General features: G+C 37.4%; 1 protein-coding gene across 3 annotated transcripts in view; it reads left to right on the forward strand.

Moving 5' to 3' along the window:
• Window positions 1–20,526, forward strand: part of Fbxl2 (F-box and leucine rich repeat protein 2) — a 99,816-nt gene that overhangs the window by 58,121 nt on the left and 21,169 nt on the right. For all 3 annotated transcript variants that reach the window (XM_074074079.1, XM_074074080.1, XM_074074081.1), the window contains exons 3-5: window positions 10,857–10,911; window positions 11,172–11,246; window positions 13,231–13,325. In XM_074074079.1, the coding sequence (XP_073930180.1) occupies window positions 10,857–10,911; window positions 11,172–11,246; window positions 13,231–13,325 (225 nt within the window). The remainder of the gene's footprint in view (window positions 1–10,856; window positions 10,912–11,171; window positions 11,247–13,230; window positions 13,326–20,526) is intronic.

The following is a 20,526-nucleotide window of genomic DNA, read 5'->3' on the forward strand; positions in this document are numbered from 1 at the left end:
CATTTATAATCCCAGCCCTCGAGAGGTTGAGGCTGGAGGACCGTGAACTTGAGGTCAGCCTAAGCCTTGGAGACCACCCTGTCTCCAAAACAAACAAAAGGAGAAAAAGTAAGGGATGAAAGTCAATGCTCAAAATCCATCTCAAATAGCTAGAAAAGCCCAATAAAATAAATTCAAAGATTGCGTAGCAAAGGAATTGAGGATAAGAGACAAGTAATCACTAAGTGAAATAGATCATTTTTATTATTAAAATTGGTAAACCACTACCTTGATTAAGGAAAAAACCAAAACTTCTTTAAAAAAAAAGGATTAAAGCATCAATTTTTTAAAATATTTTGAACAGAATTGTATATTTGACAATTTACATGAAATGAGGAAATTCCTTGAAAAACACCTTTCATAGCCAACAGAAGAAATTAAAACTCTGAAGAGTCATCTGTTAAACTGAATTCACAAGTGAAATCTTCCTACTGAGAACAATCCAAGTCCAGAACACTGGGAATTTTTCTGAACATTTTAGGAAAAAATAGTACTAGTCTTACATAGCTTCTTCAGAGAATAGAGGAGGTTTTATGAGGCAGGTATAATCCCAATACTAAATCTTATTATTGAGGAGGACATTGTAAGAAAGAAAAATTGCAGATGAATTTTTTTTTTTAACATGAATGCAAAAATCCTAAGCTGAGTCGGTTGCAGTGGCTGCACCTGTAATCCTAGCTACTCAGGAGGCAGAGATTGGGAGAATCACAGTTCCAGCCTACCCCAGCCCAGGCAAAAAATTTGCAAGACCTCATCTCAACCAGTAAAAACAGGGCCTGGTGGTGAGTGCCTATCATCCCAGCTATGTGGGAAGCATGATCACAGTCCAGGCTGGCCTGAGCATAAACTTGAGGCCTTATTTGAAAGATACCTAAAGGAAAACAGTACAGTAGGGTTTTGGCTCAAGTGATAGAGCACCTGCCTAGCAAGCACAAGACCTGAGGTCAAACCCCAGTACCACCACCACCAAAAGAAAAAAAAAATCCTAAACAAATCTTTCGTGAATCAAATCCAGCAATACATAGAAAGTGTAATAAATAATAACCATATTTTAGGAATGTAATGTTGGTTTGTATATTTGAAAATGAATCAGTATAATTCACCACATTAACAAAGTCCATGCTGTCATCTTAGTAGATACAGAACACACATTTGGTAAAATTCAATACTCATTGATAATAAATCTCGAAATAAAATGGAACTTCTGTCATGAGATGAAAATACCTCCAAAAGGTATTTCAACTTTATGGTATAATATTGTACACCTTTCTCTTATATTTAGGACTAAGACAAGGATTCCATGATTACTAGTTCTGTTTTGCATTTTTTAGTTTTATAAAAAATCGCTAGCATAAATAATTGCACAAAGGTTATTTCATTGTGATTCTTACATATATGTATGTAGTGTACTTTGATCAGATTTACCCTATTTTACTCTAACTCCTTTCCCTCTTTATCTCTTCAACAGTTTTTAGTGAGTTTCATTGTGCTATTTTCATACATATATATAATGTAACTTCAATCATATTCAGCCCCTGTGATCCTACCCTTTCCCCCTCATCCCTCCTGGTAGTTCCTCCTCCTTCCCAAAGCCCCCTACAAACAGTGATGCTATAAACATGGGTGTGCAGGTATCTCCACTGTATGTTGACTTACATTCCTTCAGAAACATGACCAAGAGTGGTATAGCAGGATCATAAGATAGTTCTATTGTTAGTTTCTTGAGGAACCTCCATACTGATGTCCACAGTAGTTGCACTGATTTCATTCCCACCCACAGTGGATGCAGGTTCCTTTTCCCCCACATCCTTACCAACATTTGTTTTCGTCTTTCTCCTCCTCCTCTGCAGTACTGGGGGTTGAACCTAGGGCCTTGTGCTTGCTAGGTAGGTGATCTACCACTTGAGCCATGTTCCCCAGCCCTTTTTTATTTGATTATTTTTGAGATAGGGTCTCATTTTATGCCCAGGCTGCCTGGACTGCAATCCTCCTATTTGTGCTTCCCAGTATAGCTAGTGATGATGGGTGCACATCACCATGCCAGGCCATTGGGATGAGATCTTGAGACCTTTTTGCCCAGGCTGGCCTTGAACCATGATCCTCCCAATCTCTGCCTTCCAAGTAGCTGGGATTGCAGACTTGAACTTCTGTACCCAGTTTGGTTTTTGTTTAATGATAGCAATTCTGACTGGAACAAGATGGAATCTTAATGTTGTTTTGGTTTGCATTTCTTTTATGGCTAAGGATGTAATGTAAGAAGTAATACATCTCTTCATGTATTTATTAGTCATTTATACTTTTCTTGAGAACTTGTCTGTTTAATTCATTAGCCCACTTATTAATTGGATTATTTGTTTTAGTGTTTAATTTTTAATTTTTTGGATATTAATCCAGATTTTCTTTCATTCTATGGGTTGTCTTTTAATTCTGTTGTTTTCTTTGCTGCACAGAAGCTTTTAAATTTGATTGTCAGTTTTTGCACTTACTTTCTCAGCAATTGAAGTTCTATTCAGAAAGTAATTTTGCCTATGCCTAAATCTTCAAGTGTTTTCCTGTAGTAGTTTCAAAATTCTAGGTCTTACGTTAAGATCTTTGATCCATTTGGAATTGATTTTTGTACAGGTTGGTAGGGATCTAGTTTCAGTCTTCTACTGTGTAGATACCTGTTTTCCCAGCACCCTTTGTTGAAGAGACTATCTTTTCTGCAATATATGTTTTGGGCTTCTTTGTTAAAAATTAGATGGCTGTAGCTATGTGGGTTTATTTCTGGAACTACTATTCCATTGGTCTGTGTGTCTGTTTTTGTGCCAGTACCATGCTGTTTTGTTATTTTGCTTTGTAGTATAACTTAGTCAGGTTTTTGATACCTCCAACATTGCTGTTTTTGCTCAGGATTGCTATTGCTGTTTGGGGTCTTTCATTCTTCTGGATTTGTCCATATGGGTTTTTTGATTGAATTTTCTGTTTTTGTGAAGATTGACATTGGGATTTTGATGGGGATTGCATTGAATCTGTAGACTGTTTTCAGCAATGTATCCATTTTCATAATAATAATTTTGCCAATCCAGGAACATAGGGGATCTTTCCATCTTCTCATGTCTTCTTCATTTTCCTTCTTCAGTGTTTTATAGTTTTCACTGTAGAGGTTTTTCAGGGGTTTTTTTTGTTTGTTTTTTTTGAGACTACTGTGAATAGGATTGTTTTCCTGATTTCTTTCTCTGCCTATTCATTGTTGGTATATAGAAAAGCTACTGATTGTTGTATGTTGATTTTGTTTCTGATACTTTGCCAAAAGTGTTTATCGGGTGTAAGGATTTTTTGGTGGCCCTAAGTATAGGATCATATTATCTGCGAATAGGCATAATTTGATTTTTTTCTTTCTTATTTGTATCATTTTAATTTCTTTCTCTTTGCTTATTGCTCTGGCTAGGAATTGAAGCACTATATTGAATAAGAGTAGAGAGGGCAGACACCCTTGTCTCATTCTTGACTTTAGAGAAAAAGGTTTCAGTTTTCTCCTAATTAGTAGTGTTGGCTATACGTTTGTCATATATAGCCTTTATTATATTAAGGTATGATCTTTCTATTTCTAATTTCTTCAGAGCTTTATTTATTTTTGCAGTATTGGGGCTTGAACCTCAGGGTTTTGCACTTGCTAGGTAGGTGCTCTCCCAATCAAGCAGTGCCTTCAGCCCTCTTCAGAGCTTTTATCATAAAGGGGTATTGAATTTTATCAAAAGTTTTTTCTGCATCTTTTGAGATGATCGGGTGATTTTTGTCCTTTATTTTGTTTATGTACTGTACTTCATTTACTGGTTTGTGTATGTTGAACTATCCTTGCAGGCTTGCAATGAAACCAACTTGATCCTGGTGTTTGTTTTTTTTAATGTGTTGTTGAATTCAGATTTGCAACTATGTTACAGATAATTTTTACATCTAAGTTTATCAAAGAAATTGGTGTATAATTTTTGGTGTTGTGTCATTATCTGATCTGGGTATCAGATTAATACTGATTTCATAGAATGAAGTTGGTAGAGTTTCTTCCTTTTCTCTTTTATGGACCAGTTTCAAGAACATTGGTATTAAGTTCTTCTTTAAAGGTCTGGTAGAGTTGAGTGCTGGTGGCTCACACCTGTGATCCTAACTATTTGGGAAGGCTAAGATTGGTTTGAGGCCAGCTCAGGCAAACAGTTTGGAAGACCCCATTTCCAAAATAACCAGAGCAAAAAAGACTGAACACGTGGCTTAAGTGGTAGAGTGCCTGTTTTGCAAGTGCACAGCTCTGAGTTCAAACTCTAGTCCCACCAAAAAAAAAAAAAAGTAGAAAGTAAAAATATATAAAGGTCTGGTAGAATCTGGCAATGAATTCATCTGGTTCAGGCTTTTATTTGTTGAAAAAGTCTTTATTACTGCTTCAGTATCATTGCTCATTGTAGATCTGTTTTAGTGATTGATACGCTCTTGAATCAATTTAGGCAGGTCATATGCATATGCACCTAGAAATTTATCCATTTCTTCTAGATTTTCTACTTTATTGAAATATAAGTTTTCCAGGTATTCCCTAATGATCCTATAAATTCCATTGGTATTTGTTGTGATGTCCACTTTTTTCATCTCTAATTGTATTAATTTGGGACTTCTTTTGGTCCTTTTTTGTGTTGTTAGTGTGGCTGAGGGTTGTCAAACTTACTTATCTTTTCAAAGAACTAACTTTTTGTTTCATTGATTATTTGTATTTTTTTAGTCTCCATTTCATTAATTTCTGCCATTATTTTTGTTCATCTACTAATATGTCTTATTCTTGTTTTTCAAAGGGCTTGAGGTGCATTATTAGGTTATTTGAGATCTGTGATTTTTTATTGTAGGTGCTCATAGCTATAAACTTTCCTCTTACCACTGCTTTTGGTGTGTTCCAAAGGTTCTGGTAAGTTGTCTTTTCATTTTGAATTTCTTCTAGGAATTTTTTGATTTCCCTCTCATTTCCTCCATGACCCATGATCATTCAGCAGTGTAATATTTTCTGTGAATTTTTTCCTGTTGATTTCTAGTTTTATTCCATTGTGGTCTAATAAAATACAGAAGATTACTTGTATTTTTTTTTTATATTTGTTAAAACTTTCTTGAGTCAAAGGTGTAGCTCAAGTGGTTGAGTGCCTACTTTGCATGTGTAAAGCCCTGATTCAAACCCCAGTCCCACAAAAATAAACACACAGCCTTTCTTTATGTCCTAAAATATTATCGTTTTGGAGAAAATTCCATGGGCTGCTGAGAAAAATGTGTATTATGCAGCTGCTGTGTGAAGTATTCTACAGATGTCTGTTAGGTCTGTTTGATCTGTAGTGTCATTTAATTCTGACGATTCTTTGTTGATTTGTTTTTGATCTGAATGACCCATCTATTTGTGAGAGTGGGGTATTGAAGTCTTATACTGTTGTTATGTTTGGGTTTATTTGTGCTTTTATGCCCAGTAATGTTTGTTTTATAAAATTGGGTGTATCAATCTTCAGTGCATATATGCTTACAACTGTTATCTCCTCTTGATAGATTGTTCCCTTTATCAACATGAAGTGACCTTATTTGTCTCTTCTGACTAGTTTTGTTTTGAAGTCTGCTTTGTTAGAGATGAGTATAACTTTTGAGCTGCATTTTCTTGGAAGCTCTTTTTCCATCCTGTCACTTTAAGCCTGTGTTTGGCTTTGTCAGTGAGGTACATTTCCTATAAGCAACAAATGGTTGGTCTTGTTTTTTTAATTCAAGCTACCCATCTGTGTGTTTTTATTGGAGAATTGACACCATTAACATTTAAAGTTATTATTGAGAGCTATGTAATAATTCCTATCAATTTTTGTAAAGTTTGGTTCTTTCCTAATACTCATTTGCTTGTGAAACTCAACCATTGAGATTCACTCTTTCCCATATTTTCTTGTTTGTTTCTTCTTTTGTGTGTACAGTTCCTTTGAGTGTCTTTTACAGTGCTAGTTTAGTGGTCATAAATTCCTTTATTTTTGTTTGTCATGGAAGGTTGTTATTTCTCCTTCAATTATGAAGGATAGCTTTGCTTGGTAGAGTAATCTAGGTTGGTAGTTACTTTCTTTCAGGGCTTGAAATACATAGTTCCATGCCCTCCTTGTTCTTAGAGTTTCTGTTGAGAATTCTGTTATTCTGATGGCTTTGCCTGTATTTGTGATTTGGTGCTTCTCTCTTGCAGTTTGCAGTGTTTTTTTCTTGTTCTGTGTCTTTATCACTTTAACTATAATATATCTTGGATTGGTTCTTTTCTTGTCTGTTGGGTATCCAAAAAGGCTCCTGTGTCTGTATGCTATCTCTTTCTCAAGATTGGGGAATTTTCTCTTATTATTTTATTAAATATAGTTTTCTATCCCTTTACCTTATATCCCTTCTCCTTCTATGTCCATGATTTGTAAGTTTGGTCTTTTAATAGTGTCCTAGCTATCTTGCATGTTCCATTCATGTTTAACATTTTACTGGAGATTTCACCTACAGCAGTAAGACAAGAGAAACAAAAGGTTTAATGGTTGAACAGAAAAAAAATAATTTCCTAGCTACTCAGGAGCAGAGACCAGGAGAATCATGATTCGAAGCTAGCCCATGCAAATAGTTCTGGAGACTTTATCTTGAAAATACCCAACACAAAAAAGGGCTGGTGGAGTGGCTCAAGTGGTAGAGCACCTACTAGCAAGTGTGAGGCCCTGAGTTCAAACCTTAGTATCACCAAAAAAAAAAAAAAATCATTTGCAGATGGCATGTATATATATTCTGAAGGAATAAAGATCATTAAAATTTCAGTTTTTAAAAACTTTTATTAGTGTATATTAGTTGTACACAGAGGGTATATCATTATGACATTTCTATATATGTATACATTGTACCCTGGTTTGCTTCATCCCCTCCATTATTATTATTCTTTCCCCTGCTTTCAGTTGTATTTATATGCATTAGAACTAAATAATTGGGGGCTGGGGCATGATTCAAGTGAAGTGGTAGAGCACTTGCCTAGCAAGCATGATGCCCTGGATCCAATCTCCAGTACTGCCAAAAAAAAAAAAAAAGGAAGGATGGAAGGAAAGGGAGGGAGGGAGAGAGGGAGGAAAAGAAGAAAGGAGGGAGGGAGGGAAGCAAAAATTCTGAGGCAGGGGCTCACTACCTAGCTCAGGATGGCCTCGAATCCCTGATCCTCCTCCCAAAGCCTCCCAAGTGCAGGGATAAATGCGTGTGCCAACATGCCTGGCTTTGAAAATTTTTTTTAAATGTCATTTACACTAGCGTAAAATTAACTTAAGTCTTAATCTAACAAAAGATGTGCAAGACCAACAAGATGTTGCTAGAGACAAATTTAAATAACCTAAGTGGATCAGGAGGTATATCATGTTCACGGATTGTAAGCTTTAGCTATAGATTCAAAACAATTTTAATCATAGCCCCACAATTCTTTGTTTGGAAATTGGTTGATTCTAAGTTTTATATGAAATGTATAAGACCTAGAATAACCAATACAATCTCAAAAAGAACAAGAGCAAAAACATATGTGAAACCATACTAGCAAACTAATATAATAAAGTAGTATTGGTGTGAGGAAAGACATATACTCATTGGCACAAACAAAATCCCAGAAACATTTACACAGGGTCAGTTGATTTACAATAAAAGGATATTACAGTTTCCTGAAAAAAAAAAAGGACATTTCAGTAGTGTGCTCAGTCAATTGAATAAAGAAAAAAATCCTAATACCTACTTCAGAATATATGCAAAGAGTAATTTGAAGTGATTCAGAAATTTAAATGTGAATGGTAAGACAGCAAGTATTCTAGAAGAAAATGTACATGAATATCTCTTAACTTCAAGAAGACATACCATATCTTCATAACCATTAAAAAAAAAATGGTGGTCAAGCGTATTGGTTCACATCTATAATCCTAGGTACTGCAGAGGCAGAGATACGAGGATTGTGGTTTACAAGACCCCATCCCAACCAATAAAAGCCTGGCGTAGTGCTGGTGCCCATCCTTCAGCTATAGGGGAAACATAAATAGGATTGCGGTTCAGGCCAGCATGGGTGTCAGTTTGACCCTATCTGAAAAATACCTAAAGCAAAAAAAGACGGGATATGGCTTAACTAGTAGAGTGTCTAGCTGGAAAACACAAGACTCTGAGTTCAAACCCTAGTACTGAGAGAAAAAAAAAAAAAAGATAAATTGGAGACAGCATGGTAGCATGCTTCTAAGTTCAGACCTGGCCTCATCTCAGATCCCTGCTTAGGACAGGAGATGTGGCCAGGGTATGCCTTTCCTCAAACATTTTTTATAAAGAGCAAAATTGCCTTTCTCCTTGTGCAAAAAAAGATAAAAGATGAAAAGGTAAGGGCTGCAGTGTGGCTCAAATGGTAGAAGGTGTGAGGATTGAATTGATTCAAACCCCAGTACCACCAAAACAAGCAAAAATGTTAACACCAAAAAAAAAGAATGAAAGTGCAAGCCACATACTAAAACATCTGAATGGACAACAAAGAAGTTATACAGATGACACATAAGCATATGAAAAGATGCTCAACAGTACAAAGCAGTGGAAGGAGGCAGAGCAGCAGGCCCATTTGTTGCTGGTGGGTATTCAAAATGATTCAGCTATTCTGGAAGATAGTTTGGTAGTCTTTCACAAAGCTAAATTTACACAATCTAGCAATCACGCTCCTAGATATTTATCCAAATTAGTAGAAGTTATATCTGCACAAAAGCCTGCAAGCAAATGCTTGTAATAGCATTCATAATCACTGCAAACTGGAAGCAACTAAGATGTCAATATAATGAAAGGATAAGCAAGCAACTTGTATTTTCATACATAAATATTTAGGTGCACATATTTCAGCCATGAACATTTTCTTATGCACTAAGATCCACTAAGCCTTTTAATTTCAGTGTAGGCCTTATTCTACTTCTATTGCTTGCTGTTCACTAGAGCCTTCGTTGGAGAGTGACATCTGTGCAATCTCTAGTCCCATGGTGCTGCTTATGGATTCATCATTTTAGCACCCAGCAGATTGGTGTTTTAGGATTCCATCTCTGAGCCCATGGATTTTTAACTCATCACTGATTGTCACTGTGAAGAATTTTGAGGAACTTTAATTTTGAGGTGGCTGTTTGCAGTCTCATCCATCTCCCCCTTTCACACTCAGGCACAGACTCTTACTTTACCTTCCAGGACTACCAGAATTGAAACACAGAATTGTCCTAGACCTCACCCCATCCACCCTTCTCTCAGAAGAGCTGCTCTTTGTTTCAGTGGTCACTCAGCAGCACTGAGGTGCTCACACTATTTGTCCATGCTGCTGTCAGCAGCAGCTCCTCTCCTCTACTGCCCTCAGATTTTTGCCACCTTGGCAGCTACTGCTTCCTCTGTCAGGCATTACTGATGGCAACTAGATTTTTGTTTGCTTCTCTTTGCTTTTCTTTTCCACCATCTTTTTCATCTCTGTGGTATGTTGGCTTTTGCTTGGGAAAAACTTTTCACTTAAAGACCATGCCATCTGATGAGCTCCATCTTTTTGCCAAGTGAACAAATACACCCAACCAAATGAGCATCATTGAGTTTTTTTAGCCATGTTATTTGAGGCTCAAACATCTGAGCCTTGTGGTGCATCTATCATAAAAGAGGCGTTTCATTGTCGCACACACACACACATAGAACATGCCTGTAATAGTGGGACTGTTTGAACGGACTTAAGGGGAGGAGGAAAAGGAAAAGACAATGATAGTGACTAATACCAAAATACATTTCATCTGCATAGGAAGACAGCATAATGAAACACACTGAAAGCTATTGATTAATAGAGGGTAGGGCTGGTGAAGGGAGAGTAATAGAGTAATGACCATATGTTCATGGGTGAAATACCATAGCAAAACCCCTTTGTACAATGAGTATACACTTGAAAAGTAAAAGACAGGAATGTAAAATGTCCTGTTAAGGGATGGGTAACAGTGGAAGGGGAAGGGTGAATGGAGAGGGTGAAGGAGTGGGAATATGATCGATGTACTTTATATACTTGTATGAAAACAGAACAGGGAAACCTGTTGAAATTGTTGAAGGTGTAGCGGGGGAGAATGATGGAGAGAATGATTTCTAGTCAGGGTATATTGTAAGCATATATGGAAATGTGACAATGAAATCCACTGTACAACTAATACATGGTAATAAAAATGTTATTAAGGAAAAAGAAGAATTTGTGTTGTGTGTTAGGGATGTTAGAATTAGAAGGATTCAGTTATCCCAGGCTCAGTATTTGGGAGGTTACAGATCTTCAAATGGAACTACTTTCCCAGAATAAGGGAACAAAAGGTTAATGAGTTCTGTTTTAAGAGAATTTGTATAGTGTGTCTAAATAGCTTATAAACATCAGGGATTTAATATTTCAGTGATGATGTAAAATTATTGTACATTTGTGTGTTGCAAATTGAGGAATCTTGAAAAACTTCCACATCCAGATGGTGCTTGCTTCATTCATTTATTTATTTGGCAGTACTGAGGTTTGAACTCAGGGTCTCACACTTGCTAGATATGCTCTACCACTTGAGCCACTCTGCCAGCCTTGCTCTGTGTTGGGTTTTTTTGAGATAGGGTATTGAACTGTTTGCCCTCAGCTGGCTTCAGAACCTCAGTCCTCCTAATCTCTGCTTCCCAAGTAGCTAACATTACAGGGGTGTGCCACCAGTGCCTGGCTCAGATGGTGTTTTAGATTTTATCTTTCAAGTTACAATTATCCTAAAATGTTAACACACTTGTTTTTTGTTTTTTCCCTGTCTTTCTAGAATATTTTCCTTCTTGGACATAGTAACTTTGTGTCGATGTGCACAGATTTCCAAGGTAGAGTATTCATTAGATTATAAATATCTAGTTTTATTAGAATAAGAATGAGTGTTAGTTCAAACTATTAAAGTGTCATTATCTTTTAAATATATTACACACACACACACATACATATATATCACAATGTTGTAATTCTACATTTATTAACTTGAAATACACCAGAAACAAAAATTTGTAAATACAAAGGTTGAGACAAGACTTTTAACAGTCTCAATAAATATATCTTCACCCCATCCTTCTTTTACCTCACCTCCCAGGCTTGGAACATCTTAGCCCTCGATGGAAGCAACTGGCAAAGAATAGATCTTTTTAACTTTCAAACAGATGTTGAGGTAAGTTAGTTAACTTAGAAGACTTTGATGAATTTTTTCCAAACTGTGTAACTTTTTGGAAAGCATATATGAAGAACTTTTAAGTTCAGATATTTAAAAATACTATGTCAAGTAAATATCATTACTTTGTTCATTATTTGCAGAATTTTAGCTGACAACTGATGTTCATCTAACTGCTAGATATACATGTCAGCAGTACTGAAGAAGAGGCCAGTTTATGATTCACTAGTTGTTTAAATAATCACATGGGAAAACCTAGTCTAGACTAGGTTTCAGTCTAGACTCGTATCATTTAGTTTCTCTTTGGGACTACCACCTTAAATCCAGGTGAATTATGAACCAAGTGCAGGGGCCTCCTATAGTCTTTAAACAAGACAAGTCTGGATACTCAGCCTGGGTATCACTCTGTGGATAAGCAGATGGTCTTCAAAAAGACCTGCTCTTTTTGAAGGAAATGGTGATACGTTGAGAGAAGAGAGAAGGTACCACGGGTCAGGGTGAGCACACTAACACTACTTAGAACAGCATTGTTCTAAACACTTTACATGTGTGAACTGAATGTAGCCTCATTTTATTGTCTTCTTAACAAAACAAAAGATGAGGCTTAGAACAGGATCGCCTGGCCTTTTCCCTTTTTCTCATCTGTAGTCGGTGCCAGGCACACAGTGCACCTCAACCTCTTTCCAGTTTTAGTGGTTTTCTGAAAAGGGCATAGTCTGCCCCACAGCCCTGGTTCTCCCTTCATAGATGTTCCTATGTCACCTTGTGGGGTTGGTGCATCGGGGTTGTAGGAACACTCACCACGTTGGCTGGAGCATCGTGGGCGCAGGAATAGACCAGCTGGAAACGGACGTGTACAGGAGGTTCCAGGCTGCACATAGACAGGATCGCTTCTTATGACTTGAGACTAATACTCAAAACAAAATGACTTCTTTTGCGGGGAGGTCAGGTCGTACCTGGTATTCATGACTTCCTTCTCCTGCACTCGGTCTGTACTCCCTTTGCCCTCAGCAAACACCTCAGCTGGTGATGGTTCCCTCCCTGGTGCAGTGACCCAGCCCTTCATTCCTGAAGGATCTGGGCACCAGTACACCTGCTTGGATTGTGTGCTTTTTACCTTAATCACAAGACATCTCCTGTATTCCAGACATAGCCTTCCTTACCTCTTTTGTCAGTAGTAGTTCATGAAGTTTTTGTACACATTAAATGAGCCATAATAGGTACAAGAAATAGATAAAATTGTTGTCTGAAAAGTGGAAATGCTTCATGAATGTCCATTTGCTTTTTGCCTCCTGTAATTTCTCTGCTGGCATTTGGCAAAGGTTCTTTTTTCACAGAAAATCTGTTTAAATAGGGAATTACTAAGGAGAATGGTGGGGGTTTTTACAATACATCTTCATACTTTTAGAGTGGTTATGTTTAGCCAAAGTAGGATCTCCCTTTCATGCAACATGTTTTATTTATTTTTTTTCTTTTATTATTCATATGTGCATACAAGGCTTGGGTCATTTCTCCCCCCTGCCCCCACCCCCCTCCCTTACCACCCACTCCACCCCCTCCCTCTCCCCCCCACCCCCTCAATACCCAGCAGAAACTATTTTGCCCTTATTTCTAATTTTGTTGTAGAGAGAGTATAAGCCGTAATAGGAATGCAACATGTTTTAGATGTAGCTCTGGCCAGTGTCCCTGCAGTTGACCTTAGAGCCTGTGACTGAAGAGATAGTTGTGATCACTGGGTGGTGGAGAGCTAACCCCAGAGCTGAGGTTCTCAAAAGGAGTGCATAGACTCTTTCAAAGAATACTTAACGCTTTAGCTGAAAATGTTTTTCAAGGCTTGCAGTTCTTTGTGTGCTAGAACTCAGGGCTGAAAGAATGCTCAAAACATTTCCTTTTAAACTTGAAAAAAAATATTCAGTTCTTAAATTTCAGGTCATTTTGCTATTAGATAAGCAGCATGAAAAAGTGATGCCTTTTTCCATTCAAGGGTCGAGTGGTAGAAAACATCTCGAAGCGATGTGGTGGGTTCCTGAGGAAGCTCAGCTTGCGAGGCTGCATTGGTGTTGGCGATTCCTCCCTGAAGTGAGTGAAATCCAGTGACCATTTTGTCATGGCAGCAAAAATAAACCAAGTATAGTATATGCTGTTCTACTGTTAAATTCTTTCTGAGGCACTTTGTGTAGCACAATGAGAGAAGCATGACTTTGGAATAGCATGTGAGCTCCAGTGCTGTTAGGGATGTCCGTATTGGGAGACATGATTTCGCCTGGCTCTCTTGTGTGTATGGCAGGCAGTTACAGTGCATACACAGGTACACAGGAGTGCCATGGGCATCCATGAAATAACATGTGAAACGCCTGGCATATCAGTGCCTGGCATTGTGATACAATGTTCCCCTCTCTTCTATTTTCTTCTCCATTTTCTAATCTTCCTGGTTACTTACAAAATTATACTAATTTGTAAAATAATTCTTTCAAAAATTTCCTTAGCATAAGCTAGAATTTTGCGTACTCATAATGGGATGAGATTATTGTATTTGTTTTTTAAATTACAGTTAGTAATATATCCTGTCCAACTTAGTACATGCTTCCTTTTTACTGGATAGTCATTTCTTTTTGGTGATATTGGGATTTGAACTCAGGGCCTCATGCTTACTAAGCAGGTGCTCTACCACTTGAGCCACTCTGCCAGCCTTGGATAGTCATTGTTTGTTGAAAATGTTATCAAGCCACTATTATGCTTATATTCTTTGAGGTTTTCTTGAGACAGACATGATTAGAGCCTTCACACCCTTATCCTTGTGGTCTTTAGTATTGCTTCTGAGATTGACTGAATTAGGACATGCCCCTCAGACCTAAGCATTACCTTAGTGTACATTACTCACCACCAGTAAGAATGCGCTATATATTGTGAATGCAGTCAATAGCATTTGTAATTCAAACATCTACCACACTGTTGCTTAGAAAACTGACTCACAACGTATTTTAAGGGTCAAATGTTGTAGAACAAAGGGTTTTTTTTTTAATCAAAGAATTCATGCCTTTACATTAGATTTCTGCTGCTTCAAAAGTTTTGTACGGCTGAGGGTGTGGTTCAGGATATAGAGCTGTTCCCCAGCTTTCATGAGGAAGCCTTGGGTTCACTGGAGGGGAAGGGAGGGAAGCTTTGTAAACCAGTGCAATGGATTGACTCTATCATAACAGGAAGCATAAATGTACCAATAAATCCCAAGATAACTTATAATAAATAACATAAATCTAATACTGGTTCCATTTAAGGAACTAAATATGAAAATGTGCATTGTCAATGAGGGATATCAAAGAAATACGTTCTTGGACCAAGCATGGTAGCATGTTCCTATAATTCCAATATGGTAGGAGGCATAGGTAATTGAATAGAAGTCTGAGAAAAAATATAAGACTCTATCCGAAAAATAACTAAAGGAAAAAGAAGGACTGGGAGTGTGGTTTTAGTGGTAGAGTGCTGACCTAGCAATCTCAAGGCCCTGAGTTCGTACCTCAGTACCACCAAAAAGTAAAAAAAAAAATTTTTTTAAAGAATTCTTATCTTGGCAATTGGAATAAAAAGCCATAGCTAGTAGCAAAGCAATCTTCTGAGTCTAAAAATGTTTATTAGTTTATTCTGTGTTTTACAGCAAGAATCTATATTAATTGGTTGGCTACCTATGCATATTTATGTCTGAAGATCAAATTATTATGAAATAATAATAAGCATAGTCACAAAGTCATGACTGAAAAGAAATTTTGTTATGCTGCCAGTATATTGTAATAACCATCTAGAAGCAGCCTTGGCCTCTACTTTGCCCCACATGTGTGATGGTGGTGTTTTGGTGGGAGGGAGCTATTCATTTACAAATGTTTGTTGAGCCCTACTAGAACTCAACAAACTGATTTAGGCAGTGGAGGTACAGTAGTAAACAAAATAGGGTAAAACCAAGTATTAATGTCATGAGTTTAATCATACTGTACAATCATACAGTGAACCTTCTGTGGCTGTGGGTTCCATGTTCATGTATTCACCAACCACAGATTGAAAATATATGTACAAAAAAGGTTGTGTCTGTACTAAACTGATATGGACCCTTGTCATTATCCTCTAAACCATGCAGCATAACAGCTATTTACACAGCTGTTGCAGTAGTTATCATAAGTAATCCAGAGATGACTAAAGCACGTGGGAAGATGTACATACACAAATACTAGGCCTTTTAACACAAGGTACTGGTGAGCATCAGCAGATTTTGATATGGAGGGAGGTAGTAAAGCCAGTCCCTATACATACTGAGGGACAGTTGTGCTCCCTTTTGCCTGCATAATTGCTATGAGAGTCCTTCATGAGTTGTGTATATTGACATTTCTTTCCATTTATTGCTGATGTACAGATGTTCCTCCACTGGTAATTCAGCTGTGTTCTGATAAACCTATCTTAAGTTGAAATTACATTTAATATCCCTAACCCATCAGTATCAGAGCTTAGCCAAGCCTTAGTTTGCTTAGAATGCTCACATTAACCTACAATTGAGCAAAGTCATCTAGCACAAAGCCTGTTTTATAATAAAATATTGAAGAGCTCATGCAATTTATTGAATGCCTTTATGGTGTGCCAACTGTATTGCAAAAAATGCAACACAGCACACCATAGAATTTCAATTGTTTACTCTTGAGGTCCTGTGACAGACTGGGAGTTGCAGCTCACTGGCTGCCATTGCCCAGTATCACACAGAGTCTCCTACTGGATATTGCTAACTCAGGAAGGAAAAAATAAATCAAGTGTGAGTTCTACTAAATGTGTATCACTTACCTGCCATCATGAAGTCAATAAATCATAAGTCAAACTGTCATAAATCAGGACTCATCTGTACTACAATGTATTCATTTATCTGTTTATGGGCATTTGGATTCTTTCCAGTTTGGGCTGTTACCAAAAAAAGCTTCTATGAGTATATGACTCATGGTTTTATTTCTCCTGGATAAATACTTAGCAGTCTAATGGCTAGATTATTTGGTAAGTGTATGTTTACCTTCTCTTCCTCCCGTCTCCTCCCCTCCCTCTCCAGTACTGGCATTGAATTTAGGGCCTCACACTAACTTTTTGGTGTGTATTCAGACAGTGCTGCAATAAACATGGGTGTGTAGCCCAAGGTGGCCTTAAACTTGGCCAGCCTGAGCTCCTGCCTTAGCCTCCTGAGTGCCAGGATTGCAGGTTTACACAGCCATGCCCATCTTTAACTTTTCACGAAACTTCCAAACTGTTTTCTGAAGAGATTGTACCATTTTAAACCCCCACCAGCAATGTGTGATACTTAGGTTCTTCCACATGCTTATCAGCCTTTGGTCAGTCTGTCTAAATGTTACTTGTTCTGTAGTGTGCAGTGGTTATTTTATTACAGTTTTAATTTGCATTTCTCTAATGATTAAGGCTATTGAGCATCTTTCTACATATTTATTTGTTATTCACCTATCTTCTTTGGTGAAATGTCTGGTCAGATCTTTTGCCCATTGTTTTTACTAACTGCTGAGTGCCTTTAATATGTTCTACATACAAGTCCTTTGTCAGATAAGTGCTTTGCAACTATTTTTTCTGTGTATGGCATATCCTGTCATTCTATTAGCTGCTTGTTTAAAGAGAAATTTTTTATTTTAATGAAATTCTGCTTACCAGTTTTTTTTTTTTTTGTCTTATATGTAACACCAAAAACCATGTTCCATAAGAAATTGTTAGCTAGTCCAAGGTCATAAAGCCTCTCTCCTTTCTTCTGGAAGTTTTATAGTTTAGGTCACAGATCCATTTACCTGTTTTGCAGGGTTGTTTTTTTTTGTTTTTTTTTTTTTTATGACGGTGTGTGTGTGAATGCCTGGGCAAGTGCTCTGTCACTGAGCCACATCCCTAACGCCTGAGTTGATTTTTAATATGATACAAAGTACAGATTGAAGTGTGACTTGTTTGTTTGTTTGCCTATGAATGTCCAGTTGTTCTAGCACCATTTGTTGAAATGACCACTTTTTCTCCATTGAACTACTTTCATGCTTTTGTGGAAAATTAGTTTTACGTATGTGTATGGAACTGTTTTCATTGATGTATTTATTTTTCTTTATACCAAACCACACTGTCTTAAAACTGTTGCTTTATAATGTCTTTTTTTTTTTTTCCTTTATAATGTCTTGAAATGAGGCGGTGTTAGTCTTCCAACTAATTCTTTTTCAGAGCTGTTTTGACTATTGTGGGCCCTTTACATTTTCATATGAATTATAAGAATGTGCTTGTAATTTCTATATATACCTGCTGGGGTCTTGATCAGGCTGGTGCTGAATGCACAGATCAGCTGTACTGAGTCTCCACCTCATGAACTTACACCTCTTTCCATGTCTTTGTTTTATTTATTTATTTATTTATTTATTTTTTCATTTTTCTTTTATTATTCATATGTGCATACAAGGCTTGGTTCATTTCTCCCCCCTGCCCCCGCCCCCTCCCTTACCACCCACTCCACCCCCTCCCGCTCCCCCCCTCAATACCCAGCAGAAACTATTTTGCCCTTATCTCTAATTTTGTTGTAGAGAGAGTATACATGTCTTTGTTTTAAATGTTTCTCAGTGTAAAACTTTTACATATATTGGCCATATTTGTCTGTAAGTATTTTGAAATGCTATTGCAAATGGCATATTTTTAATTATTAGAAGTAGAAATGCTATTAATTTTTGTTCATTTCTTTTTTTTTTTTTTTTTTTTTTTTTTTGCAGTACTGGGGTTTGAACTTGGGGCCTACACCTTGAGCCACTCCACCAGCCCCTTTTTGTGATGGGTTTTTTTGAGATAGGTTCTTACAAACTATTTGCCTTGGCTGGCTTCGAATGGGATCCTCCTGATCTCTGCTTTCTGAATAGCTAGGATTACAGCAGGCATAAGCTACCAGTGCCTGGCTTTTTTTTTGTTTTGTTCTAAATGGTGCTGGGGATGGAACTCAGGGCCTTGTGTATACTGGGCGAGCACTCTACCACTGAGCTACACCTGCAACCCAGCTATTGATAATGTTATTTCTATTTATATGGCTTCAAATTTACCATTTTGTCTACCACATGGAATCTGTTAATCCCATTCAGTAAATCTGCATTTTAACCATTGTGGTTTTCTTATGTAAAAGTTTAATTGTAAATCTTTTTAGAAAAATACATTTTGTATCTCTACATAACGTATTTAATCTTTAGTGTCATAGAAAGGTATTCTGTGTAATAAGGTACAATACAGTTATAGTAATATTTCTGCTATTTCTGCTACCTGTGTCAATTTTGGGTAGGTTTTTTTTTTTTTTTTTTTTGTGGTCTGGGGCTTGAACTCAGGGCCTATACCTTGACTCACTCCACCAACCCTTTTTTTGTGATGGGTTTTTTTGAGATAGGGTCTCATGAACTATTTGCCCAGGCTGGCTTCAAACTGCCATCCTCCTGATCTCTGCCTCCTGAGCAGCTAGGATTACAGCTGCCCCTGGCATCCATCTTTTTTTTTTTGGTTGGACTGGTGTTTGTGCTCAGGGTTTCAAGTTTGCAAAGCAGGTGCTCTGCTACTTGAACCACACACACTTCAGTCCAGTTTGCTCTGGTTAGTTTTTGGAGATGGGGTCTCGCACAGTATTTGCCTATGATTGGCCTGGAACTGTGATCCTCTTGGTCTCAGCCTCTCAAGTAGCTAGGATGACTGGTGTGAGCCACTGGTGCCCAGCTTGGGTAGGTTTTGATAGAATGAATTTTCTCTTCATTATGAATATATTTTCCTCCTTCCTTGAAAGCTTAGCAATTTTTTGTTTGATACTAGGGATTGTTAATTTTCCTTTGTCAGCTGTAGGACATTTTTATCTTTCTATAAATACTCTTTAGCCCTCTTACTTCAATTTTTGTTTTTGTTTTTTGGTGGTACTGGAGTCTAAACTCAGACCCTGTGCTTTCTAGGTAGGAGCTCTACCACTTGGGCCACACTCCCTAACCTTTTTGCTTTAGGTAAAAAGCTTTTTATCTTTCTAAATCACTTTTTAAAGTTATTGTTATATTTGGGGTTCATTGTGACATTTACAAAAGTTCTTACAATATATCGCAGTTGAATTCACCCCCTCCATCATTCTCTTTTATCTCCCCTCCCTCTATTTCCAGAATAGTTTTCAACAGATCTCAATTTTCCATTTCCATACATGAGTACATAATATTTCCACCATATTCCCCTCCTCCACCCTTTACCCCTTTCCTTACATCCTCCCCTCCCTCCCCCCGCCCGCTGGCCACTGGTGCCAACCTCCAAACAGGACTGTTTACCTTCCTGTTCTCTGTTTTTGAAAAAAGACATTTTTGTTTAAGATAGCTATACAGGGAGTTTCATCATGACATTTCCATGTATATATGTATTATAACCTAAATTGGTTCATCCCCTCTATTTTTTTCTTTCTGCCTTAGTCCTCTTCTTACAGTAATTTCAATAGGTTTAAAAATTCTATATTTATTCTTGTATAGAAAGTACATCAACCATATTCACCTTAACTTCCTTCTTCTACCCCCCTTTTCCCATTAGTGACCTTTCCTTAGAGTGATCCATTTTTCATAATATTGCTTGTATTTGTATTGGGCTTATATTCCACATATAAGAAAACATGTGGCCTTTGGCTTTCTGAACCTGGCTAACTTCACTTATGATGATGTTCTCCAGTTCCATCACTTACCTGCAAATGACAAAATTTCATAATTCTTTGTGGCTGAATAAAAGTCCATTATATATAAATACCACGTTTTCTTAATCCATTCATCAGTTGTGGGGCTTCTTGACTGTTTCTATAACTTAGCTAATATGAACAATGCTTCAGTGAATATGGATATGCAGTTGTCTTTACTGTTTCCTGACTCACATTCCTTCAGGTATATCCCTAGGACCGGTATTGCCGGATCATATGGCAGTTCTAGTTTTAGTTTCTTTAGTAGCCTCCATACTGTTTTCCAGACTGGTTGTACTAATTTACATCCCCCCACCCCCAGCATTGTATGAGGTTTCATTTTTCCCCATATCCTCCCTAACATTTGTTGTTTGTGTTCTTGATGGATATCTCATGTTTATTCTTGGTCCAGTCTGAATCTTAATCCTTCTGTTTATGCTTCCTTCCTATTTATTCTGGGATGCTAGGTATGCCACCACTCCCAGCTTTTTATTGGTTGAGATGGGGGTCTCGCAGATTTTTTTGCCTGTGTCCATCTTGAGTCTTGATCCTCCCAATCTCTGCCTCCCAAAT

This window comes from Castor canadensis, chromosome 5 (genome assembly GCF_047511655.1).
Source record: "Castor canadensis chromosome 5, mCasCan1.hap1v2, whole genome shotgun sequence".
In the NCBI taxonomy this organism is placed as follows: domain Eukaryota; kingdom Metazoa; phylum Chordata; class Mammalia; order Rodentia; family Castoridae; genus Castor; species Castor canadensis.